General features: G+C 34.7%; 2 protein-coding genes and 2 long non-coding RNA genes across 5 annotated transcripts; 1 reads left to right on the top strand and 3 right to left on the bottom strand.

Moving 5' to 3' along the window:
• Positions 1-772: 772 nt before the first annotated feature.
• On the bottom strand, positions 773-2,640 carry LOC135648362 (uncharacterized). Its single transcript, XR_010500934.1, has 2 exons — positions 1,698-2,640; positions 773-1,452 (listed from the first exon to the last, which is right to left on the bottom strand). It is a non-coding gene; the product is annotated as an uncharacterized LOC135648362 (long non-coding RNA).
• A 1,915-nt stretch (positions 2,641-4,555) lies between these two features.
• Positions 4,556-7,833, bottom strand: LOC135648750 (probable serine/threonine-protein kinase WNK1). 2 transcript variants are annotated; one of them, XM_065166675.1, is made up of 7 exons: positions 7,470-7,833; positions 7,317-7,354; positions 6,976-7,203; positions 6,660-6,880; positions 6,384-6,541; positions 5,859-6,294; positions 4,556-5,766 (listed from the first exon to the last, which is right to left on the bottom strand). In XM_065166675.1, the coding sequence occupies exons 1-7, from the start codon at positions 7,542-7,544 to the stop codon at positions 5,312-5,314; spliced, it is 1,611 nt and encodes a 536-aa protein (XP_065022747.1). In that variant the 5' UTR covers positions 7,545-7,833; the 3' UTR covers positions 4,556-5,311. The 2 variants fall into 2 exon arrangements, with proteins under 2 accessions (XP_065022747.1, XP_065022748.1); XM_065166676.1 differs by having other exon boundaries at positions 6,660-6,793.
• A 4,621-nt stretch (positions 7,834-12,454) lies between these two features.
• Positions 12,455-13,167, bottom strand: LOC135648950 (uncharacterized). Its single transcript, XR_010501145.1, has 2 exons — positions 12,969-13,167; positions 12,455-12,812 (listed from the first exon to the last, which is right to left on the bottom strand). It is a non-coding gene; the product is annotated as an uncharacterized LOC135648950 (long non-coding RNA).
• Positions 13,168-24,291: 11,124 nt separating this feature from the next.
• On the top strand, positions 24,292-26,310 carry LOC103999017 (mavicyanin-like). Its single transcript, XM_009420644.3, has 2 exons — positions 24,292-24,505; positions 25,599-26,310. The coding sequence occupies exons 1-2, from the start codon at positions 24,337-24,339 to the stop codon at positions 26,033-26,035; spliced, it is 606 nt and encodes a 201-aa protein (XP_009418919.2). The 5' UTR covers positions 24,292-24,336; the 3' UTR covers positions 26,036-26,310.
• The last annotated feature ends 174 nt before the right edge of the window (positions 26,311-26,484 follow it).

Below are 26,484 nucleotides of genomic sequence, written 5' to 3'. Positions count from 1 at the left end.
CAAGATGATTTGGATGAATATAAATGCCAACCTCAATCTTAGAACCTTTAATTCAGAGTTTTATCCTAAAAATATGTGTCATATTTGAGTATGACATTGAAGATAAGATTACTCTTATGGCCCTCTATTCTTAGCTCCATCGTCTCTCTTTCAATCGTGGCTCTTATCTCCTCGTCGTCATCATTGCTCATAAATTATGAAAGTTAAGTGATAAGAATAAAATTATCTAATCACATCATCACTTAACAAGTCAACCCGAGTCCCATCACTAAGTATGTCATCTCTGCAAGGCATATTACCCCTTGGACCCTTAGTCTAGTTTTGTCCGAGAGGCCTACCCCCTTCATATGTTCATTGGTTGTCTCACATAACATTCATAGCTCACTTCTAAAATTATCTCACCTTAGCGACTCTTCTCTTGTGTCTCCTTTGACGTCCTCAATAACTAGAAGTTCTTTGGTTTTAATTTCTCCCCCTTCCACTGTATGACAAAATTAGGTAACTATGTTAAAAGAGAGTTCTATTCTCACCACTCAACTTTTACATTAGGGGAACAAAGAAAGAGGGAGGAGGGCTTCTCGTTGTTAGATCGAGAAATGACGGGAGTGAAAAAGAAGATTTCGATAACCAAGAAGGCAAGGAAGTAGGGAGCGGCTTTCTTTGCCTTTGCCTTTGCCTGATGAAGGATGACGGAGGCGATAATGAGGACCACAAGGGTAATCTTATTTAAAAAAAATAAAAAAAAATACTTTGTCAAAATAAAGCTGCTATGTGAAAAACAAAATAAAAACTTGATTATTTTAGGAAATTTGCTAAAAAACAAATCATATCATTATAAACACCATGGAAATGATACAAACCCACCATTTACTATCGTCATACATGCATTATCCTCTTCCCCTCCATCCATTACACACACAAGATCCACCCATGGCAACAGAGGAATGAAGAATGAAGCTACAATAGAGAGGATTCGAAGAACATGTCGCTCAGCAGAAAAGATAGCCGAAGGTGAGGGTGAACAAAGCAGCAGCAGCAGCAGCAGTGGCCGAGAACGACGAGGTTGCTGTGCCGGAGGTGGGGCTGGGGGCGGGAGCCTCGGCCGCGGCGGCCTTCTCCACTAAGGAAGAGGCCATCACGACTGTGATCATGGCGACGGCAAAGAGCCTGAGCTTGAGAACTGCCTCCATTGCTGCTACTAACGGAAGGAGGGAAAAGTAGAGAAGGAGATGGTAGGAATGCAGTTATGGTTCTGGAAGAAGGAGAGCCTTTTATAAGGGAAGGCTGTGTATAGTTTTGGACTGCACAGGCTGGCTTCCTTCTTCTGCCATGGATTCACAAGCTGTAGGGTTTTCTTTTCTTTGCTTGAGGAGAAGGGGCTGTCCACAAGTTGGTGCAATACTTTTAGCTGGCATGACAGTTGCATGACCCATATTTTGAGCTGTCTCTCATCTGTATGGAGCAACCACCATTGTTAGATAGATAGATAGATTGATTGATTGATTTCTTTCTTGTTTGCAGCTATTACATGTTCTTTAAAAGTACCGTAGAAGCATAACTGCCAAACTAGCGGCAATCCCATTGAGGTCCTCCCTGCAGGAGCTCCTCAAGAATCGAGAGATTTGACAGACTGACTGTAATATTCTGCTGAATCCTTAGCTATTAGAAAAGACCCAAGAACAGAGCACATGAGATACCTTTTGACGGAGCTGGTTCTCTGCACATCATCCCTCTTTGTCCTGTCATGGGAATGGTGGTCTTTAGAATACCGCTACTAGGAAAAAATATATATGGTTGATCGTATTTACCAATCCGACATGATCCGAATCTATATGTATAAACTTATCTAAGGTAATTCCAAGATATGTGAGGTGTGGAGGTTAAGAGGGCTAATCCTTGTCTTTATCTAAGGTGTGGAGGTTGAGAAGGCCAATCGTTACCTTCGTTTGAGACGTAGAGGTCCCGAAGAGATGGGGAGGTCATAAAACTTCTCGCCCAACCAATGTGTGTCCTTAGTAGAGAGAAAAGTTTCAAATCATCTTTCACCCATTTGCCCGCGTGGATAAGATTTCAAAACAGGTCTAAGGCAAATAGTTCATGTCCCCTCTCGTGTTGCCCACGTGGACAAGAGGCCAAAAGGGGATCGTTGAAGGTGATTAGAAGTTGTCTCCCCCACGAAATATTCTATAAAGTATTCTGTCACTTTGTGATTAGATATAAAAACTTGTCTTCAACATGATGAGCAGGGATTACTTCTTTTGACTACTCATGTGCGACTCATACATTTCAGGTTATTAACTTGGGTAATACAGGGACCGAGTCGAAAAATCTCTCATAAACTCAGTTTTCATCCCAGAAGTACTTGAAGTTTCTATCTTAAAGACACCTTGGACAATCCTGTGCATACTAGTTTGAATCATCCTCCTTTATGATGTCATATCTAATTATCCTTTCCTATTAGAGAATGATCGAATGAAATAATTGACATATTAATTTTATCGAAATTATACACTAATTCAAAATGTTTAAGCTCACCTTATTACTAGTATATTTATCAAGTCCTTATTAGCCCTATAATGCCTCTCAGATCAACAGATTTTAGAACTCCTTAATTTATTTCAAACCAAGAATTCTACTCAATTAAGGGTTGTCATGATCCTCCTTGATCAAGGAAGACTAGTCTAGGTATCCAAAATATGTCTTGGACCAAAGATCTTACTATATATATATATATATATATATATATATATATATATATATATATATATATATATATATATATATATATATATATATTTCATTCCACATACTTTAGCAAGTGCCAAACAAGATTCAAACACCAAATATTTTGACTGAAATGATATATATATGTATATATATATGTATATATATATATGTCTGTCTGTCTGACTCCAGTGTGCTGTTTACCAGCCATTCTGGAAAAGATTTGATCTGGTTTCTGAGCTGCCATGATGTTGAGGACTTGCTATATACTGACATTTGATTCTTGGTTTCTATACCATATGCAGACAGTTTGATAATTTCTTGCTAAAGCCAGTAATAGTTAGGTGTATGTTTTACTCCGTTTCATAGACTGCATTTTTTGCTGTAAGAAGCTTTTGTTTTGGATCTTCAGCATATAAATCTTTTTTGTCCCATGAAATCTGGCAGCTCACATATTATATCATTTCATTCATGTTGCTTTTGCTCATCTGATCTCACAGACTTTTATGTGAGGTACCTCATGAATAAAAAGATAGCCTGCAATCAAATCTTTTGAAAGAATTAGAATTGTGGGGAAAGCTGGTAGGATTGATGCTATTAGAAAAGAGAATACTGCTAGAAAGAAAAACAATCTTCTTCTACATTAACTGATACCTGACCAAGTCATAAATTGGAAGGAGGAAAAGTGCAAGTAAACCATGTAGGCAACTCAAAACTTCAACCCAATAGATTTTTCCTTCCTGAAATCTTCACTCCAACTCATGATCTCATCATCTCTGCCTGGACAGAGAAGACAGACAGTTAGTATGAAGCCTGAGGTTTAAATCTTCAATCAAATTTGTGCATGAACTAATTTTTACTCATCTTTTTGTCAGTAAAAGTTATTTAAAAAAGAAGCAGAACATACTGATTTAGATCCTGATGTGCATGCCATATTTCTGATGAGTCCTTTGTCATGATTAAAAGGCGATGTATCTAAAGAATATTAATTTGATAACTCATTAACCAACTTGTGAATAAATGAGCTTCATCATATGAACAAAACCCAGATCTACTATCAAACAGACACCTTTGGCCAACTCCACTGGTGTCAGTTTTGGCACTTTCATGGAAGTAGATCCTAAAGAGGTGTATGTGCCTGTACATATCATGGTATGTGATCTATAAACAAGATGGACTTGCTTTTGATCAAGCAAAGGAATTGCTCTTGATTCCTCCTCATCACAAAGATTCTTTCTCCCTTGCTATCCACCACAATCTGAGTTGATGCTTTTGACCATATCATAAAGCTGACTTCTAAAAGTTTTTTTGTCATTTTCTCACATTCAACTGCGTACCTTTTTAACTATCAGTTTCCATCCATTTCCTGATCTCTCTACAGTATTACTTTGTTTATGGCTATCTTTATCACCTTTGATTCTTGAGAGCATGTGATGGAAGCCACTGTAGGCCTATTAGCAGCAGCTGCGAGGCTGGCTCTGACTTTTCAACCTCTTCAGTGGACACTCATTGTCTGGCTTGTGCCAGAAGATCAACACCAGCCTCAATATTTCAAAGAAAGAGGCTTAAAGAACACAGACAGCAACTGAAGGAACTAGCAAACAGTTAAAGTACAGGTTTTGATATTTGATTCATTCATTTAATGATTTAGATAGTCAATTACAAGCTTTCAGCAACAATTTTGAAGTTCCAATGACCTACTAGGCTAATTACAGTTATCTTACAGCGGCAGACTCACAGTGAACATGCTGAAGCTGTTAAAGGAACTTAGTAAAGGCTTGCTAAACCCGAAAATGGAAATTAACATAGTGACATGATTAAGCTCATTAAGCAAGTGAAATGTTTCTCATGCTCTTGGGAAAATCTTATAACGTAAAACAAGTTAGTGTTTATTTTAGTACAACAGCCCTCATCTATCCGAGTAGGAAAATCAACTTACATGAAACTGCGAAAGAATATGCGAACAACGATACATTTCAGTGCATCTCACTATTGCTGTACAAGAAAGCAGGTGGAGGGATGATATTCAGACTGCCAGTGTATTTGTAAAAAGGCTTCTCAGATGTTAATTATCAACAGGAAGGACTTGGTTCTAGTAAGAGCAAGTGGCGCAATGGCTCCAGCATAGAAGTTCCTTCTTGTGAACATTATCTCAGGGGCCACCTGCAGTGTTCAGTTTCTCCGCTGCTACCCAGAATTTACATCAGCAGGAGCCATCTTAAGCATAGAGGCACAGTTTGTATCACTTTGATGTATATGGAAGGAGTTATGATTGCCTGAAAGGGAGGACTCCACTCTTCTTTCTATATTGGTAGAGTCTGGGGTTGGATGCAGCATTCTTTTGGATACTGTCATCTGTTGGTTGATCTGTTCTTGTAGCTCAATCTGGCACCTTGCCTTGTCATGACTGATCTCATTTTAATAGCCATTGATTAATTTTTTGGGTGTAGTGAACTGGTAACTCCCCTCTGGTAAATCAAGAGACTGTTACTGGTGAGATTCCAAGATTGACTTAACTAGAGATTTCTCACACACTTCTTTTGCAGTCATCAAATTGTAGAACCTCTTCATCCCCCTACAATAGGTTCTAATCATTTACATTCATTGTTGGAGTGATTAAGCCTCGGCCTGTCGATAGCATAGGTGGTCTCCCAGTCATACGAAGCTCGGATCCCTCAACCGGGTACATTAGCTCTTCACATTGACCAGGCATTTCAGCACCCTCAAGTTGGCAACAGTGAACTGATTTCATGTTACTGCAGCATGGATTTCTCAGTGAGAGAGAGTCTAGAAGTGAACCACATGATAAAACATTGGAGGCACAATTCTGGCAGAAAGTAGCTGCAGGAACCCCTGGAGTTCCTTCTAATCTTGAACCTGGCTTCCTCTCCAGTACCAGTGAAGCTACCTCTCTATCAATCATATCTGCTATTCTAGTCACATCATAATCCAGGATAGCCAACTCTGCTACCATCTCCATGGCAACGCTCAATGAAGTATCAGCTTCAATGTCAAAGAGGAAATATATATTTCGTACATGGCCTGCAAAAACAATACTTAGGTGTCCGTTATCTCTTTTTTGGATCAAAGAATTAATACAAGAAAATTACATTTTGAACTAAAATCACTTGTACCATCTTTGTCTGAAATCCTTAGCCTCAGGAAGATGTTCCCATCTTCCCTTCTGCTTCCCTTGATAGTAATGTCCATAATAGCAGGATGCTCATTTTCATGACTATTGAGTAGGTCCATTCCAAGCGCTTCCATTTTTGTCACATCGTAGTCCCAGCCATTCAGCAACTCTGTTTCAGGGTGCAAAATCTTTGAAAACTCATTGGTGATAAAGGAAACATTACTTTGGATGAGACCAAGGGAGGGTTGCCCCAAAATACAGTCGATACTGCTGATGTTTCCTTCGTCATAGCTCGAACCAAGATCATCAACTTGTAGAAAAGGATCCTTAAGCAGCTCCCTAGCGGAAAGCCTTTCAGATGCTGTGGCAAGGCATTTTTCAACAAATTGCCTGACCTCAGGATCCTTAACTCTGAACAAAGCTTTGGGTTTGATCCCCTAGCGGTCAAATGAAAGCTATCTTTACTGACATAATAATCAAAACAAGATGCTAAATTGCAATAGAATTGAAAGTTTACAGTTCTTACAGAGATAACTTTCTTGTATATCTGCACCGGGTGGGTGCATTCATTGTATGGGTATTCAAAGGTGACCATTTCCAGGACACACATCCCAAATGAGTAGATGTCCACTAATTCATTGTATTCCTCCTCATACACCTCTGGAGCCATGAATTCTGGTGTGCCTGCAAAATATTTCAAAGACAACATGAAATTGATACTACTAACGACATAAAGGAAGAATTTTGTCTGTGGAATCGATAGAAATCCTTATAGTTGATTCCTAATGTCTGTGGCTCATACCAACACAATGGACAGCATGTGATTTCCAGAGCATGGCAGCATGGCCAAGGTCACCGATCTTGACCTCGCCTTGGTTCCCATTAATGAAGATGTTGTCACACTTGAGGTCCCTGTGGATGATTGGGGGTTCATGACTGTGGAGGTAGAGAAGGCCATTAAGAACCTGCCTACACCAATGCTTCACTGCCCTAATATTGACCCTTCTATGCTGTTGCCTATACCTATCCACACATTATCACATGATCAAAAGAAAATCTATGGTCGACAAAATTGCATGATTTCTTGGATCCAACATCTTCCTAACAAATCCACTTACTGCCTAAGAGTGCCAGAGGTGAACAGCTCAGTGACAAAATTGATGTTCCTCTCAGAGGTGTCAACCCAATAGGTATAAAACTTCATAATGTTCTTGTGCTTCAAAGTCTTGAGAAGATGGATTTCACAATAAAGCCTGTCCAGGTTCTCAGGGCTCTGCAGGAAATCATGGAGCTTCACCTGGTTCCAGGCAACCTCAATCCCTTCATACTCATCAAAAGCCCTATAACTGGCATAAAATTACATCAAAAAAAGAAAACAAAACAAACGCAAGATGAGCAGAACTCCATGGATCAGAAGGAATCAGAGATTGGGTGGTGCAACAGGTGAGAGTGAACATACACAGTCTTTGAAGCACCCTTGCCAAGGATATCATTGAACTGCAGAAACACAAACAAAAAGATGGAACACATTGGCCAACATGGAAACTCCAAAAGCATTGACCTTGAAAGTGAAAGGAATGAATAAAATTGAAGGGTTTGTGAGTGCAGGTACCCTGCCATATCTCCCTGTAGGATCAACCTCCACAAATTCTGAGTAATCTGGGTCTTGGACTTGAACACCCATCATTCTGTTTGCCCTCCTGCAGAAGGACTTTGAATGTAAGAAGTGTGGCCAGACACAGATGGCAGCAATTTGGTGTCTGCCACCTACAAGGAGATTGGAGAGGAGAAGTGGAGAAGACAGGCCAAGTGGTTGAAAGAAGAGAAGACAAGACAAAGATTGGAACAAGGAAATCCAACTCCTGGTTAAATAAAGTATGGGCTGCAAGTAGTGGTAGGGGGTTTCTTTGGCAAGTAGGCTTGGGAAGTTTCACCCACCAAGAACATAGATTTTTTTGGTAACTGAACAAGGCTGTTTCATAATTGTTTCTCAGGAGAAATGCCATCCCACTGGATCAGGGCAGATTTATAGCACAAAATTCATTATATATATATATATATTTATTATGGGTGATTGTCCAAGAAATTTCTTTTTTGGGTGTTTTTTGGGATGGTATTCCTTTTCAAAAATTTGAAGTAGTGATCCTCTATTTTTAATATTCCAAAAATTTCCCTTTAAAAAAAACTATCATTTTTTTCGCCAATTGTTTACGATGTTTTGTGGGTTGATTTTTATCCACAAAACACAGTATATTGTTTTTAAAATACTATAAAGTGTTTTTAAAATAAAATATTATACAATATTTTTAAAATAAAATACTAAATAATTTGGGTAAAAAAATATAAGATATTTTTTTAGGATATTTTTTAGATTTTTGAAATCGAATATCACTGTCTTAGAATTTTGAGAAGAGGTATCATTCAAGAAAAACTCAAAAAGATAATTTTTTTCTCATATAATCACCATATATATATATATATATATATATGTAATTTTAATTTGATTTTATTTCTAATTTTGATTTCTGACAATTGAATATTAAGTATAGATTTTATTTTGAAGCCCAAAGAAAAATTATATTAATTAGTCATTCAAAATATATCAGCAGATCTGTGATATGCCCCATCCCAAGAAAACTAAAAACAAAAAGTCAAAAAGATCTACCAAACCTATCAGCTTTGTCAGCTAATTAGTTGGTTTGTCTATTGACATGCTCTATCTGTATCATGTTTAATGTCTTAAATGGGCTCAAAATGTCAATTAGAATAAAGATTAAGGAATAACAATAGTTTCATTAGATAAAATTAGACACACAGATTGCATCCCATAATATTGAGTATAGAATTATTAAGTCATATAATGATTCTTTAATTTATCAATTCAATGAAAACTTATTTTTTAATTGCAATGAGCATATTGGATCACTTTTATTCCTGCCATTTATGTCAAATTGGTAAATTTTATTCTTAAAAATTTACGGATGAAAATTAATGATCAACTAAACTTTATGGAATTGATTAACATGAATGAAAGTTTATATATGACATTGAAGTTAAAGTTTATGGAATTGCAAGATATTATTTTTCTATCAAAAAGTTGTATTCTCTCCACATACCAATATTTTTTTATCAAATTAAGGAGAAAAATACCAAAGTTTTCTAATGGTTCATTGCATTATTAGCTTTACATCTTCACTTCTGTAATTACAAGAATATTCACTTTTATAGTAGATAGTGCTATGATAATTTCTGAATTGTTATGAAAATTTAGGTACATATCAGGCTCATAATATATTAATGACTCAAGGGGTTCCTTGTGAATCAAATTAACTTGGCTTGACCATGAGGTTTACTTCTGTCATTATGATGATCCAACTATGTTCTATTCTTGAGATTTTTTTTGTCCTGAGGGAATGGGACTATGAATAAATATGTTTGAATCCCTCAACAAAGAAACTTGTTTGGTGACCTGTAGCTCAGCCTGTAATACCATGATGATTCAACAATGTTGAATTCTTGAGATATGTTCTTTTTTCTGAAGATAGTGCCATGAATATGTGATAATTGTTCTGGAAATTTAGGTACATATCAAGCTCACAAAGCAAGAAAAATATTGAGTTGAAGGAGTAGATAGATGGAAATACAAACTTACTCTGACCACTGTGGAAGGAAAAAATGAATAAAAAAGAAGTCAAGTCCACTGGAGGGCTCATAACTCATTATTTATTGGTATTATATGGAAATCAACAAGGATCATTGAATTCTTTTCCACATGTAAGTTGGCATCCAGTCTATGAATTTAAAAGTTTAGATGTAATTGTTGAGATAAATGTGTGTGCATTGGATTATTCATGCCACTGATGAAGGTTTCCATGTTCAATTTGACACTGCTAAGATTTTGGTCTGGAAGTCAGGGAAGTGCTTGGATTTATTAGATTATAGTGTTTCTCATGGAAGGTCATATATGACTGCATGGAGAATACAGAAAGCCGAGATGAGATGTAGGAGATGAGAGAAGGGATTGAGGTGAACTTTAGACCTTCCTTGAACTGTTGGATTACTGGATCATGGGAAGAAATTTAGTGGATATGAAATAGAGAGAGTTACAGATTGAATTCTGTGTAATTCAAAATGTTTACTGTTGAGTTTGCAAGGACTGGGAATGGTTTTATGCATGCATACTACAATCTTGGAAGTTGGATCAATACAATATGGGTTTGATGTCATTTGTCATGATGTTATCTATAGGACAATTGATTCATGTAACTGATAGGCTTGAATCAATAACCAAAATTCTTAGATTGAAGTTAATAGTAGTTACTAATCTGTTCTTACAAATCAACTTAATTGCTCTCCCACTTAAGGTTAGCATTAAATCCTAATCTAGTGCAGCCTCTAGGACTTTGATTCCTATTATGTCAATTATTATCAATTGACTTGTGTGAATATCTACATCTAGAATATCCATTCTTATTCATATCTCCTGGAAAGGGATTGTGTGAAGAGTGAGTTGAATTTCCTTTTCCTTGTTTCTCCTGGAAAATATGACATGAGAGGACAATATTTTTGCTAGAGATCCTTCATTTTGGATTTGCCTTTTTTCCCCTCATATCTTTGGAAAAGCTAATAGGATGTCCATGGTGGAAAATGTGGTAAAAATATATATTGTTGGAAATATATGTTTATATTCTTTGACCTAAAGTCTCTCTGCAAATAAAATTTTTTATAAAAATTAGTAAATACATATATATATCCAAATTCAGTATTTTCTATTTTATATATTATATATATAGATCACTAGCCAATCCAATAGGTTTAAAATATACTAATTATGATGATAAGAATTGTAAGATATTTTATGTTTCAAACATTTCAAATTCAAACTAGTAATTGACATCCATGGTTTGAATTGATCAACTTGAGTTTTTATAAACAGGACAATTTAATATTTGGATGGATTTGTATGCAACTGGCACTGATAGATGCATGGAGACCTCTAAAAAATAATAGATGAAGTTGTAGGTCATACCACCTTCATAGAAATCAATCAAAACATGACATTTGATCCTCCTATGCTTAATACTGGTACCCTTTCTCTATCTGTCATCGGTGGCAATTGATCTAAAGTTGATCCAACTGCATTATTTGCCTTTCCACAATGCATTATTGGCATTAATTAGTCCCAACAAATTGGACCGATCAACTTCTTCTCACCATCCTCAAGTCTTCTGGTTGACATCTGATTGCTGAAACTCTTGATCACACAGACTAGTCATGGAAGATTGGATGAAATCTTATTGTGAAGATGAAGATAAAACAGATGAACAATAGAACACTGAAGTGTAGTGCAAAGTGCAGAAATTGCCTTTGATTCTGCTGGTTGATCATCTAACAGAGTATCTTTACAATTTTCTGGTTTTGTTTTCCTAAATATTTCCTCTACATGTTTTTGAATTTTGAAGGAAGTTAAAGTTGGACAAGTCAACCAATTTTGATCCATGGAGGATATGGTGGTGATACAGCTTTGTGCCAAATGTTGTAAAGAGTGCATTTGAGCAGATCATTAAGCAGTATAGCACGATTAGAATTGACTGGTTGATTAGTTTTGGGAGGAAAAAGGACACAATTTTACATGATCTAATTTTCCTTTAGAAGTGATAGGACTTCTTTTGTGCTTTATATCTTCGAAGCAACTGGTAATGGTTTTCGACACAACTGTTATTATTATTTTCGGTAATAATTTAGCCCAACTGATGCTAATGCTGCTAACTCCTTCCTTGTAAATCATAACAAAGATAAAGATTTTATTTTTCACATATTTCCTACAATTTTTTTTCCATGAAATTATACATGGAGAAAACAGATAAAAATGTGCAAAATAGTGACATTATACATCTAAGATTTATGGTTGTTTCTCAAAATAATATAGAATTGATAAATACAAGAATGATAAGCAGATTCTATTTAGAGAATCTTAGTCATAATTTATTCAAGGATTTCAATAATCTGAAGAAAAATGCTACTGTGATCAAGACAACCAAAAATGGAAACAATAGTCAAATTAAATGAGAGATCATTAAGCTATGTTGTAAATCATGATTTGGTGGTGGCAGACAATGATTTTTGTGAAGTATGAATAAGCTAGAAGAAATCACAAGATTCATGCTTGGAACACATCATGGAGGAATTTGATGGAGTGAGTGACTTGATAGAACATAAAAGAAAAATGAAGAGAGAAAAGTAGTTTCATGAAGGCAGGTTTCAAAGCAGAAACAAAGCAATTGGAGAAGTGTAAAAAACTGGTTCCACCCTTCAAAAGGAAGAAGAGAGCAAAAGCTTTTGCCCCTCCATTTGCAAGCAAGAGGAATACTGTCCTTTTCTCTTCTTCCTCTGTCCATGTCACTTCCCTGTTGGCACAGGAATCATTCACTCATTCTAGAGCTCATGCAGGAAGAAACACCATGAAAGTGCCCAACTTGACTTCATACACAATCCACATTAGAAGCATTGACAGAAACACCATGAAAGTGAATTCCCTGCTACACCAAACTAACCACAGTAGACATAGCACTCAGATAAAAGGAGAAACAAGCCATCTACTACACCCTGTTGTTGTTGTTTCTTTTCTTCTGTATATGTACAGAACATACCATCTATGTTTTCTTTCTCTCTCTCTCTCTCTCTCTCTCTCTCTTTTGTTTCTCACGAATCAAGAAAAAAAAACAAGAATTAGAGTCTCTCATGGGGGTATATGACAGTGTCTTCATATATATACACACACATACACATCAAAAACTCAATCTTCTCTGGTGTTTTTTCATGGATCAATGGGGAGCACCTCACTGCTTCAGTCTCAATGAGGGTGAGTGTGACTCCACCAGGATCGACCAAAGGATCTGAACATCCTCGCATTGGCATGACTTCACATCCTCATACAGGATGTATATCCCTCTCTCTGCCATGAAAAGAAAGCACACAATGAACACAAAAGGATTCTGAGAAGAACACATGAAATGGTCCAATTCTTGCTCATTTTTCTTGGATTTTCTCCACATAGAACACAAACTTAGTGCATGGAAGAGATTACATGGAGTAGAGGATCATAACATACTCTTTTTGTTAGCAGAATGCCGGCGAAACCAGAGCCTCTTGAGAGGGGAGAAGAGGGAATGAAGCCACCCCATAGGAAGGAGGTGGTAGCTGCACTACTGTTCCATTTTTGGCAGGGTGAATTGGTGTGTGAGTTGGGAGATGAGTTGAAGAAGGAGGATGGAGAGTCAAGTAATAGCCTGGTTTGCTTTTAGGCAGGGGTGAAGTCTCTTTCACAGTGTCTCCTGCACCAAAAGAATTCATGACCACAACGCAATCATGAATCACATATTGTCTTGGTACCATGTCGCTGTCCACCTCCCACTCTTCTCTCTCAAGCTCTCCTTGTCTCACTTCACCAGGAAAGCTATCTCTTGCTTGCTAAACCATGAATCAGCCGAGACCATGTACATGCCTCAGCAATTAGTCTTTAAGATCAAGACAGATGAATAGTCTTCCAACACTAGAGAAGATGGTATCAGCCAATTAGGCCTTTTAGGCATCCCATTATTTTCTTCTTTAAGGGTAAAATTGGTGCAGCTGGTCCATCACTCTTAAATTGTCATGACAAGCCAGGGGTCTCTTGCAGGAGAACCCTTTTGAACCTAAAATTCGGATGATATGCGACTGCTATATCGAATAAATCAGAGGAAAAAAAAGAGAAAAAATTACTATTAAAATATGCCATAAGAAGATGTGATTACCAATAGACTACACATAGAACATTTAATTAAAATGCAATTAAATAGTAGAACATGGTACAAGGATTTGGCACAAACACCTTGTTTTTGCAACTGAATTATCTCTCTGTAAACGTTGATAATTTTTGCCTGACTTTGTCACATTAGCATCATGTTTCAAAACTTGGATTCTTCTTATTTTTTATCTTTCATGGAGAAGTAATTTTCAGAATCCTCAAAATCCACTCCTGATATGAATGCTGTGCCAACTAAGATGGTGAGCGGAATCTTTTCTTATAGACATCTGCACTGAGACTTTGCTTGATTTCTATCAGATCATATCTGAAGGGACACAAGGCAGAGGACTGCAATTCTCTAAATTATATACACCAACATGTGATTGCAGCAATCTTCTTTGGAGATTCAAATCTTGTTTATATCACTTCTTTGGAAATAAAAAAAAATATAGTTCACACATGGAGAATGACAATAAAAATTCAAAGAAAAAATAATTGCTGAAAACAAAGAGTGAATTGACAGTGAAGGGACTAGATAAAGGGATTTACTGAGCTTACTTTTGACATGATTTTGCTGCAAGGAAATAAAAAAAAGTAATGCACTTGCAAGCAGGAGAAGATAGTGAAAATACTCAGTAGGAATCAAATGCAATGACCTCATGGTGGTATAAAATAATTGGGCTAAACAATGTCTTCTTTCATTAAACAGATACTTGGAGATGCTGACATCTCCAAGATGATCAGCCTCAACAACAGTGTCTTGTAAAATTAGCCTCAACAGTGTGTCTTGTCACAAGATCATCAAGGTAATGTTGAGCAAGGTTGAGAACTTCTACAAATATGCCAAGGGGTACTATCATGCAACATATGAAGAATGGACCTCAAGATAATGCTAATTGTAACTTGTTATTTGCTATAATGGTAGTCATATAATGGAAATGACTGCCGAGATTTGGCATTTAGTATTTAAATTTAATGCTGATCTTAATTGGTATATTATATAGCTAAATTTCGAGTCATTAATTTATAGATTAGACATCGGGTCTATAAAAGTCAAAACCAAACTAGATGTACATCTTATTGTTGGAACTTATTTATCAATTTTCAGCTGTAACTTGAACAATTTAAGTATCATTATTTTAATAGGATAATTGATTTGTCACTTTTATTTTACATAAACCAATACTTAATCTAAAGTTATTAACAACCTAGAGTCGTAAAAAAAACTATGCGGATCGAAGGCAAAGAGATTTGGGTTCAAAATTGATAATCACATTTTCTTAAAAGTGTCATCCACTAAGAGAGTCATGAGATTTGGTCGAAGGAGGAAGTTAACCCCTAGATTTATTAGTCCATTTGAGAGAAGGTTGGACTTGTGACATATAGATTGACATTGCCCCCAACTTTAACTATTAAGCATGATGTATTCCATATATCTATGTTTTGAAGATATATTAGGAATCCATCTCATGTCATATGTTATCGGTCTCTACAGCTAAAAGATGATGCTACCTTCGAAGAATAACATAATTAATTCAGATCTTGAAAAGAAAAGAATATGTTTTAAGAAATAATATTATACTATTGATAAAGATATGTTAGCAATACCATTCAAACCAAAAGATAATTTTAGAAAGAGTAGAAGATAGTGAGAGAGCAACATCCTTATCTGTTTCTTGAGGCAAGTTAAATTTAGGAACTAAATTTCTTTTAGGAGAGAAAAATATAATTAAATCTCTCAATTTAATGTATGAGTATTTGATTTTTTTCTGATAATAAAATTTAGAAAGAAATATTTAATTTTCTAAGTTGGGTGACATTATTTTTGTTAATAAATTAAAAATTTTAAAAATATTACCTTATTTGGAGGGCTCGCCTCCTCCTATTTAAGGGAATATATTACTTTATTTTATTATATTGAATCTTGGATTTTGATAATGAAATCAATTGATGAAGTTATGATCTAATCAGTATTTATGTAATATAGGACTAACTTCGATCATGGAAAGATAAATCGATTAAACCAGGAGAATCAAACATTGTGCCAGAGAGCATTATGTCAAAAGATTAGACGTCAAACCGAAGGATTGGTCGATATGCCGGAAGATAGACTTCATACCATAAGTTCGGGCATTGGGCTAGAAGGATTGTATATTACGCCAAAAAGATCGCATGTTGCGGGAGGTCAATATGCCGATGGATCGGGCCATATGTCAGAAGAGAGGATGATGTACCGAAGGATCGGATGAAGTGTCGGATGAACTAATGACATGCCAAAAAACATGGTATTCTTACTTGTAATCGTATGTGTCTAGATTGAAGTAGCTTAGGTTTTAATTGAGTTAGTTTTAGGTGTAACCATGCTAACTCAATTAGGGGTCCATTAGACCTGAATTGAGACTGAGTTGAGCCCATTGAGAGGCACATTCAATGACCCGAAGTTAGGTCAGGTGGTAGCACCACTAGACCAAGCGGTGGAACCATCTATGAACTGAAACGTACAATGTGTACATTTATCGGAAGACCCGACGATGGTACCACTAGTGTCAAGTGATAGTGCCGCCCAAACTGGTGGTGGTACCACCTAGACTAGTGGTGGTACTTCCAGTACACTATATCCCATATGTCAGGTGATAGTATCACCCAAACTAGGCATTGGTACCACTAGTGGTCAATCTGGCAAGTAGTGGTACCACCTAGTACCCCGAAAACCTAGGGATTTAAATTTTGGCTCCATTTTTTAAGTAATTTAGGGTTTATAAATACCCTAATTATTTTAAGCAAGAAAAAGAGTGGAAAAGGGAAAAGAATTCTTGTGAAAAATAAGTTGTAATCTCTCTTGAAGTATAGAGTATCTTCCTCATAGAGTTAGAAGTCTTCTAAGGGAGGAGTGAGATTTTAGTATAAAAGAGAGAGATATAAAGGTTCTCTCCTGAGCTTGTGAAAAAGGAGAAAGAGTTATAAAGATGGTAGTTGGTATTTGCCTATTAAAAAAGATTATTAGTGAACACCGATGGCCTCCACGAAAGAGGAATCGGGAGTGGATGTAGGTCACGATGACTAAACCACTATAAAATTGATTTGCATTTACTTTATGCTTTTCATTCATATTATAAACTGATTAACTTGCTCACTATTATTACGAATGTTTTTAAGTTAAATACATTTTCGATACCGGTTTGATTGAACGAGTTTTTAAATCATCGTAGCTTTACGAAAGCACTAATTCACCCCTCTCCCTCTCTTAGTATTGTTTCAGTCCTAACACATTCCTCTCAAAGCTAAGTCTAACAATGGGAGGAACAAGGAGTTGCATTATATTATATTGAGAAGAGGTAAGTTCTTATGCCTTTCTAGAAACATAAATATTTTCTTCTATTTTATTCAAGTGTTTAAAATTTTATATATTTAGACTTGAATTAAAACATATTGTAATTATTCATGTATAGTTTTCTAAAATTTGTATCTTGTATATATGATGCTAGTTATGATACTTGATTTATGTCAGACTTGTATAATAGCTGATTAAAAATATTATTTCCTTCTAATGTAATTTTATATTTTTAATCTACTACTATTTATTTTATTATAATGACTTAATATTAATTATTAGATATTTTGATTATAATTTTATTAAGTTATAATTTGGAATTGAGTGAATTATTTAGAATTTAGGCTAAAATCAACCCATAGACTAGGCCCAACTATTAGGTTTAGCCTAATTAATAGACTAGGCCTAACCTGTAGGCTAGGTCATAGCCTACATGCTAACTCGGTCCAACCTAACAAGGGTAGTCATGTTTAGTGCACGACTAGTCTATGAGGTTATGGGCTAGCCTAACCTGATATGATATATGCACAATCATGTGCAGTGCACTTGACTAGCACATATGCTGGCTAACCTAGCCCAGTGTTATGTAGCCTAGTCCATTGTCATTTCTTTGTTTGATTTGGAGTCAAATATTGATCGAATCAAATCAGATTTGATAAGCTTAGATCAATTCAGGGTGATTTTGAATCGATTTAACTTATTTAAGTCTTTTTTTAATCCAAATTGAATCTAATCTAATTCATATTATACAAGTTCAAGATGGTTCTAGATCGATTAATGATGATTAGAGATCAATTCAATTAAGTTCTCGTTAAATGAAACTCAATTGGACCAATCGAGCTCAATTATACCAACTAAGCTAGAGTTCATATCAATTGAAGACTAATTGATATTATTTGATATTGATGATATTTAAAAGATAAATTAAGATATTTTAATATTTATTTAATCATGATATAGATATGACCAATATGTGATGATTTTATTTCCCTACCCAAGGTATGTAGGGTGATTATCTTTCGAGGATTAATAGGTCGTCAAGCGTGATGGCTTGATGATTTCTTCATATGCTATTAGGAGAAATATATCTCTACTATGGTAGGAGAGAGACACAACTATATCTATTGTTGTGAGTATGATCTGAGTTTGTCTCCATCTACTGTTGAGAGAACATGAACTCATCTTGTAGAATAAGACCTCTTATCTTTTGTTCGGGGAGTGCTCTTTTGAGTATTTAATATATGCCAGTGCAATGATTGATTTTTAGATATATAAATGTTTTATAATAGACTTGTAAGTGTTCATACTCAATATTGTTGAAATTTCTTCATTTTATTTTTTTATTTTCAAAGCAGCCTCATAGTAGCCCCAGATCAGATTCTAGTGGAAAGCATATCTTTCAGAGCCAATTATATTTTATTTTAGAGGTGATATTATTATGTTTCTCAATAATTACTAACTTTTATTGATAAATTAATAAATTATATTAAATATTTATAATTTATGTTTATTAATAAAGTAATTTTTTATGCTATTGATGTACCCATGACAAGATGTTATAATTTTGTAAAAAATATTCAAGATATAATATCTTTTTTATTAATTTAGTGCATGTTTTAGGGCTTGTAGATGTTTGGGTATTAGGATTGATTTTGATTAATGATTGTCTTTAACGTATTATATAAGTAATAGAGCCAATTCAAGAAAATAGTGGTCCTACTACTCAGTGTGCTCATGGTTCTAATATTATTGGCCTATGCACACAAAGAGGTATTCATGCAAACTCTAACTTGGAAGTTTCATATATTTTATTAAAGCAAACTTAGTGCTCGCATACACCTATCATTAATTAAGTGATAACTTCTCTGACACCGTAGAATACACCTTATGCTTTACTACCTGTCAATATCTCAGATGATGTACACGGAGTCCTTGATGCTATTAGAGGTTATTTTGAGCATCGAATAGGACTGAGATTGAGCATAGTGAGACTATCTATTTTTTAATGCAAACCAAATCTAAATAACTCTTTGGATCACTTTAAGAATTTGAGACTATCTATTTTTTAATGCAAACCAAATCTAATATTTACTAAACGTTGGATATATTAAATAGAAAAAACATATGAAACTATTAAATATAGAGAAAATCAGAATGTGCTTTTAGTTCTTTCATTTAAGAACAGAAGGTATACACTTGGTGGACCTAAAATAATGAGAATGTTGGAGGCAAGAGGTAATATGGTGACCGAGAATAATTTAAAAATATATTATACAAGCAGTTCTTCCTTGATTCAATTAGCTTCGAGAAACAACATGAGTTCCTTAGCATCCACCAAGGAAACTGGACTACGATGGAGTATCATCATTAATTCACTGAGGTGACTCAGTTCTGTTTACATATTATCTTCAATGAACATAAAAAAGCTTATCACTTTGATAAAAAGACTTCGTCTATCTATTGAAAAATCTATTACTATATTTATTTTACTAATATATGCTGAAGTACTAAATCAAGCTCTAGTAGTAGAAAAATTGGATAGTGAATTGCAATAGACATAGGTTCGAAAGTAACCTTTTAGTGTTGCACCATTTTTTATAAGGTATCACATTCTAGATTTTAAAAGAAGGGCATCACATTCTTGATTTGAGGTTTTGGTATTAACAATTGAAGATAAGAGAAAAAGATGTACAAAAAATTACTTTTAGAATAAAATATAGTCATTATAAATTCTTAATAATATCTTTTGGACTTACGTATGCATTAACTACCATCATGGATCTCATGAATATAGTATTCCATCCTTTTCTTAATAAATTTATAATCGTATTCATTAATTATATTTTAATCTACTTTAAAAGTAGGGCAAAATATTAACACCATCTCACGATAGTTTTGAAAGTCTTGAGACAAGAGAAACGTATATCAAATTGAGCAAATATAATTTTTGGCTCAATGAAGTTATGTTTCTTGGCCATACAATTTTTGATGTTGGTAAATCTATTAACTCCTAAAAGATTAAAGTTATAATAAATTGGAAGTGACATTGAAAATTAAAAACTTTTTGAGTTTGATTAGATATTATAGAAGATTTGTAAATAACTTTTCATAGTAGCACCCTTGATTAAATTGACAATAGAAGAATATGAAGTTCAATTCAGATAACAAGTGTCAACAAAGTTTTCAAAAACTAAAAAAAAAAAAAAAAATCTAGTGCTCCTATTTTGATGATTCCTTCCAAAGGAGAAGATTTTGTGATGTACATTAATGCATCAATTTAAAAATTTTATTATGTTTTAATGTAAAAATAAGATTATAGTTGCTTATGCATCTAGATAATTAAAGTCTTATGAAAAGAATTATCATACTCATGACTTAAAGTTAGTAACTATCATTTTTATACTAAAAATTTGGATGCATTATTTCTATGGACGAACTCTTAAAATCTTCATAGATCATGAGAGTCTCAAGTATATCTTTACTCAAAAGGAGTTAAATGAGTCAAAGAATATAATTAGACTTTTTAAAATATTATAATTTTAATATTAACTATCATCCTGGGAATGTTGATGTAGTTGTTGATACGAAAGTTTTTAAGTCTTATAGCCATATAAATATTCAAAGGATATTTGATGAAAGATTTGATAAAATGAAGCTTGAGTTATTATCCTAAGATAAATAAAGATTTTTTTTACTTACTTAAACACAATCATTTTTTGTAGAAAGTAGAAAGGATTAAAGAAAGTTAAAAAAAGATGTATATTTAGTTAAGGAGATAGTTCAAGGATATAGACTAGAATTCCTCAAAGTCGAGGATGGTCTATTAGAATTCATAATCGACTTTGTATTCCCAAAAGTCATTAAGTAAAGATACAACTATTAGAGGAGGCTCACAGATCAAGATTTAATATCCATCATAGAACTACCAAGATATATTAGGATTTGTGTCAAAGCTATTGATCGTATGATATTAGAGAAAAACATAGTAGAGTTTATGTCTAAATATTTGATTTGCTAATAGATAATAGCAGAACATCAAGTATTTATAAAAAAATTATAAAATATTTTACTTCTAAATGAAAGTAAGAGCAGGTCAATATGGATTTTATAATAGGACTACCCAAAAAAGCTACAAAAGATATGAAGAAATTTGGGTAGTAGTGGACAAACTCAGTAAATCTGCTAATCTTCTCCCTGTTAATAAGAAGTATTTATTGGATAAACTGATAGACTTATACATTAAGAAAATCATTCGATATATTAAACATTAGTTAGTTATTTCTAATAAAGATCCAACGTTCCTTTAAGTTTTGAAAAAGTACATAAAAATTCTTGAGCACATAATTAAAGTTTAGTATATGTTTTCATCCCCAAATGGATAATTAATCTAAGAGGACTTATCATGATAATAAGTCACCACTAGGTTACGCCTCACTTGTACCATTCTAGGGTTTAATCTAAACTATACTGAGTCTTAATAAGGACGTTAAGCTTTTAAATAGGAGAGTTTGTAATACCTCGAATAGTCTTCTATCGAAAATGGGTATGACTAAGATTGACTTATAAGAATCCGATTGTTGTACTAATATCAACCTCAATTTAAACATTTTGGCTGGTGGTTTGGACTAAACAAAGTTGACAGACCAATTATCCCATTGGGTTGCATCATAATATTTGGTATCAGCGCGGATCTAGTATTGTGACATGATAAAAAGGCTCATCGAGTTAAGATATTTGGTATCAAAGCTGGCATAGTATTACGGTATAACGAGAGGGCTCGAGTAATAGTTTTTAGCATGGTGAGAGAGCTCGAGTAAAAAAGAGTACCAATGGATAGAGTTAAAAAACTCATCATGATGTGGAGCCATCTCATTGTTGGGCTATGCCCCACATGTACTATGTTAGAGTTTGATGATAAATTTTTCACTCAAGCTTTTGAGTGGAAGTGATTATGACACCCTAATTAAACTCACGTCTAAAATAGATAAAACTAAAATTAACTTATAAAAATTTGATAGGTATATAATTATCACCTTAAACTTAAGTATTCTGATTAAGCAAACTATGTTGACATTACGTATTAGATCTGAATCATAACATTAAGCATCATATCACGTTACTTGACTGAAACCACTGTATTGATGTTCATATATGTTAGCTTTGATTGCTTCTGATTTCAAATAACTAGGAAGTGAACCAAAGCTAATGAGAAACCATCTAAATTAGAAATGATGACTAGTTGAATTCTTATTGTTTTTGCATAAAGGAAGAACTTGTGGTTATCTTCTATCAGTTTACATCTCAGACCAACTCATAGTACATAGTTTGGTGTCCATTTGTAGAAGAGTTAGCATTCTTGATGCTTCTTTTCATTGTGTAATCTTTGTTTCCATGCAACTACTGATTCATCACATGATAGCAGACAAAAGTACAGGCATAATTTTCATGTAGACCAGTAGCAGTTTCTGTCTCCTTTCACTTCTTGCTGTACTCTATGCTGGAAGTGCTTTATAGTTTGTAAGTACACTTCAGATGTTGCAGGAGACAACTGGGAGGACTGAAGAATCAAAGATTAGATTACAACAGATTTTATGCTTCTTGTCAAAATTTCCTCATTATTTGACAACCTGAATTATACATGAAAATTTTCCTATGTTTTAATCTTACCATTATACACTGAATCAAAATTATTATGTTCTTTTAAGAAAATAAGGCACTGAGTTGATGAGAAATCAATATAGAAGATATAATCATGAAATAATCCAAAAAAACCATAAAGGGACATCTAATACAAATATATTCCAAGAAAGATCAAATCAAAAGAGATCAGAGAACTAAATGTAGTCCAAACTTTAGCTGGATCCATCTATGTTTCTTCAACCTCATTACCCTGTTCATATATAGATAAAGCAGGGATCTCCATATATTTATTTATAAACAGTTCTAGGAAGGTTTTCCATCAAGCATTTATGAATGGGAAAACATATATTATTGAAAGTTTCATTGTGATGGAAATAATCTTTAAACTAAAATGTATTTGTAATCTTATCCTTGGTAATGGCAGTGTCTGTGTCTCATATAATGAAAATGTGACTATTATGCCAAAAATCCAGGAATTGGGATTTGCCTTTAATCAGATGAACCTAACAGTGAAAGCCAAAACTGGACCAAATGGCCAGGAATTAGCATCAAATAAAGGATAAAAGCAGGTCCAGACTGAATCCAAGTGCCAAAATGACACACCCAGAAGAATTAAAGCATTAACATGTGGTTGGGGTCTCTAATATGCTGTCAGAAACATTTGCTGGGTGTGACTTGTAAACAGTCTGCACCACTGGACTCTTACTAGAAACAGAAGCACATATTAAATTAGGAAAAAGACTTTCTTGGAAGGATAATTCCATGCCACTGCTGTCATTACTCAAAGGATTGTTGTTTATTCAGACCACTTTCCATCTTTGATTGATAGGTTTTGAACTGAATTCAGGAAGAAACTGGAAGATGACCAGTTCTGACTTCTGTGGTCTTCCTCACTCCTCTCCTACTCAAATCTATATCCTTAAACTAAGTTGACTCACTGCTTTTTTTGTGGCAGGAAGGCCACTGAGAAGAAGAAGAAGAACACCTCAATGGTAGTCAAACAAAGCTGAACCCTTTTGTTTTCCACAACAACAATAAGTCAAAAAAGGGTAGATTGTTTCTCAAACTATATTTTGATTTGAAATCCTTCCATTCAGATCAAAATTTCCAAGTCTAGCAGGAGAAGAGAACTACATTCTTTAAATAATAAATTGTAACACTAAATACATACCATCATATATAAGAATTTCTATCCATATTTGCAATGTTTGAAAATGGCACATCTGCTCTAAATATAAAAAGTTCTTCAAGAGAATTTAGCTCAACTACTAATAATTGTGGATAATCAATGTTATTTTAAATTTAAAAATAAATATTAAAATATCTACAAAATATTTAATTTTCTTAAAGAATATATATATATATATATATATATATATATATATATATATATATATATATATTCTGTGTTGATATATTTTCAAGATTTGAAGGGATATATGTATGGTAAACTAAAATTTAGAGGAATAAATATGAAAAGTTTGGTGGTCATTAATGGCACAAAAGATTTGGCCATCTCTGCATTTATTGCTTTACATAATTACATTTATGATATTTTACATAATTATATTTATAAATAGTAAGACCACATGGAAAGCCAAAAAGGGTCTTTGCATATGAAGCTTTATATAACGACGAGCCACCACTAATTACCAAAGGAGTAACCGAGGAGAGAAGCCATCTCTGTGTCTTGTTCTCTTCCCTCACCAAGGAGAGAAGGGGATGGCAACGGCAATGGCGTTGGTGGTGGTGTTCCTGCTCGCTGCCAACGTGGGGCTGTCGGAGGGTGCGGTGTACAAGGTGGGAGATTCTGCAGGATGGACCCTCTTGGGGAACCCAAACTACACCGCCTGGGCCTTGTCCAAGAACTTCCAAGTGGGAGACACCATTGGTGAGTCTTCTTCGTCTTCCTTCCCCCTAAAGAAGATCGTGTGACAGGTCGCAAGACTTCTCCTTTTTCTGACTTTATTCCTCTGTTTTCCAAACCAAGATTTCCCTTTTTTGTTCTTTTTTGTGAGCTTTGTTGACTTTGGTGTAGTTTTGATTTGGCGTTTTCTTGGAAAAGTTGGAACTTTCAACTATGGAAGACTTCCTTCGTGGGACTAACTTTTCTCTTTTCCTTCTCTCCTTGTATATATATTTTTATATTTCTGTTCGGTTTTGCTGCGGCTTATAACTCAAGCTTGAGTTTGACAATGTTTGTGTTTGTTGTTTTCTCAGTCTTAGAAGTATTAACACATCAATAATAGAAATCGATTTCTCAGTACTAACTCATCAACACTCCTTATTGTCATACACTATATTTCTAAAATTAATCAGAAAAAAATATAATCTTTAGAGACAAAAAAAAAATTCTTTAAAATAGCAATATGACTCTGTTCCTCTGATTACCCTTCTCTTGGTTCTTTCTTCCTCATTGTATGCCAGTTTTCTGAACTTTTTTGTTATTCTTATTTCTTTTACCTGATTTATTTCCTTGTTTGTTTTTTGTTTCTTGGGTTCCCAATCTTTGGTGTAGTTTAGCTTTTTCGAAATATTTGAAAGAATTATTCCTGATCTTTTATAAGGACTGGTAAGGAACAGAGTCAAATGAAAAATGTGAAGTAGTCATAGATAATTAAGTGCAGATAGATCACAAGCTCCGAGATAAAGACTGTAGAATGTGTAGTGCACCAGTTAATGGTCTTCCCTTATTTTCTCTGTGAATTGAATATTGCCAACTATAACATATTCTTTCTGTTTTCCTTTGTTCTTTACATGGATATCTTGAATTGAACTTGGCATCTTCTTCTACATATAGAAAGAGTTCTTCCTGATCACAAAAGATGATTGAATGCAGATAAAATTCTCTGAGGTTTTCCCATGCAGACAAAAGTGATGTGTTGATTGTTGGACAAGGATTACACTGTTTCCACTTCATGCTTAACTGGTTTTAGATCTTCCATTACCTCTCAGTAACTCAATCTTCTCATGTGTGTTGGCAGTGTTCGAGTACAATAAGGAGTATCATAATGTGGTTGAGGTGAAAAAACATGACTACGATTGCTGCAGTGAAAAATCTCCTATCGCCACCTATGCCACCGGCAATGACTCCATCACCCTCAAGACCAAAGGTCACCACTACTTCCTCTGTGGCATCCCTGGGCACTGCACTGCTGGCCAGAAGGTGGACATCAAAGTCTCCTCCTGTGCTGCCCCTGCCACCTCCCCCGCTCCCTCGCCTCCTTCCATCTCTCCTGCTACTCCTCCCCCCTCTTCCGGTGGTGGTGGTGGTGGCGGTGGTGCTGGTGGAGGTGTCTCCACCCCGGGAGCTGCCCCTGGAGCTAGTACTGGTACAAGAGCTGTTCCTGGGGGCATTGCTCTTCTTCTTGCTGTGTTTTCATGCGCGGCTATATATGGTGGCCTTGTTTGGCATTATTAGTTGAGTTATCAGAAGAAATAAGATACGATTGTTTCGACAATAAACGATATGCATGGCATCTGATTAGTAGGAATGAGAACATATCGAGAGTCGCTCTGTTATTTTGCATATCAACCCAAGATTTCAATTGTTGGTGATGGTCAATTAGAATTATGAATCAGTAATGAAGATGACCATGAAGAACAGTCTTGGTAATTAGACTTTTTATTTCTGATTTGCATGGTATCTCAAATTGGTGGTGGATAGTCAGAATTTTGTTGAATATATGTCATCTATTTATTATCTGGTCCCTGCAATATTTTCATGAAAATCTACATCTTTTTTGGTTCTTGCCTAGTTGAGCAAGTAGAAATGTATCTACATTTCATGTTTTCTTCTCTGCAATTCATCTTGGGCATGCTTGTTCATACTGTGATATATGCTACTGATTCCTAAATCTTTGTCAGTCA

Source organism: Musa acuminata, chromosome BXJ3-9, assembly GCF_036884655.1.
Source record: "Musa acuminata AAA Group cultivar baxijiao chromosome BXJ3-9, Cavendish_Baxijiao_AAA, whole genome shotgun sequence".
NCBI classification, from domain to species: domain Eukaryota; kingdom Viridiplantae; phylum Streptophyta; class Magnoliopsida; order Zingiberales; family Musaceae; genus Musa; species Musa acuminata.
This window is presented reverse-complemented; position numbering and strand designations above follow the sequence as displayed.

Coding starts and splice junctions, on each gene's coding strand:
- LOC135648750 (XM_065166675.1), bottom strand. CDS start 7,544: ATGATGGGTGTTCAAGTCCAAGACCCAGATTACTCAGAATTTGTGGAG. Junction 6,295..6,383: donor TATACAAGAAAGTTATCTCT/GTAAGAACTGTA, acceptor TTTGACCGCTAG/GGGATCAAACCCAAAGCTTT. Junction 5,767..5,858: donor AAGGATTTCAGACAAAGATG/GTACAAGTGATT, acceptor TTGTTTTTGCAG/GCCATGTACGAAATATATAT.
- LOC103999017 (XM_009420644.3), top strand. CDS start 24,337: ATGGCAACGGCAATGGCGTTGGTGGTGGTGTTCCTGCTCGCTGCCAAC. Junction 24,506..25,598: donor CCAAGTGGGAGACACCATTG/GTGAGTCTTCTT, acceptor GTGTGTTGGCAG/TGTTCGAGTACAATAAGGAG.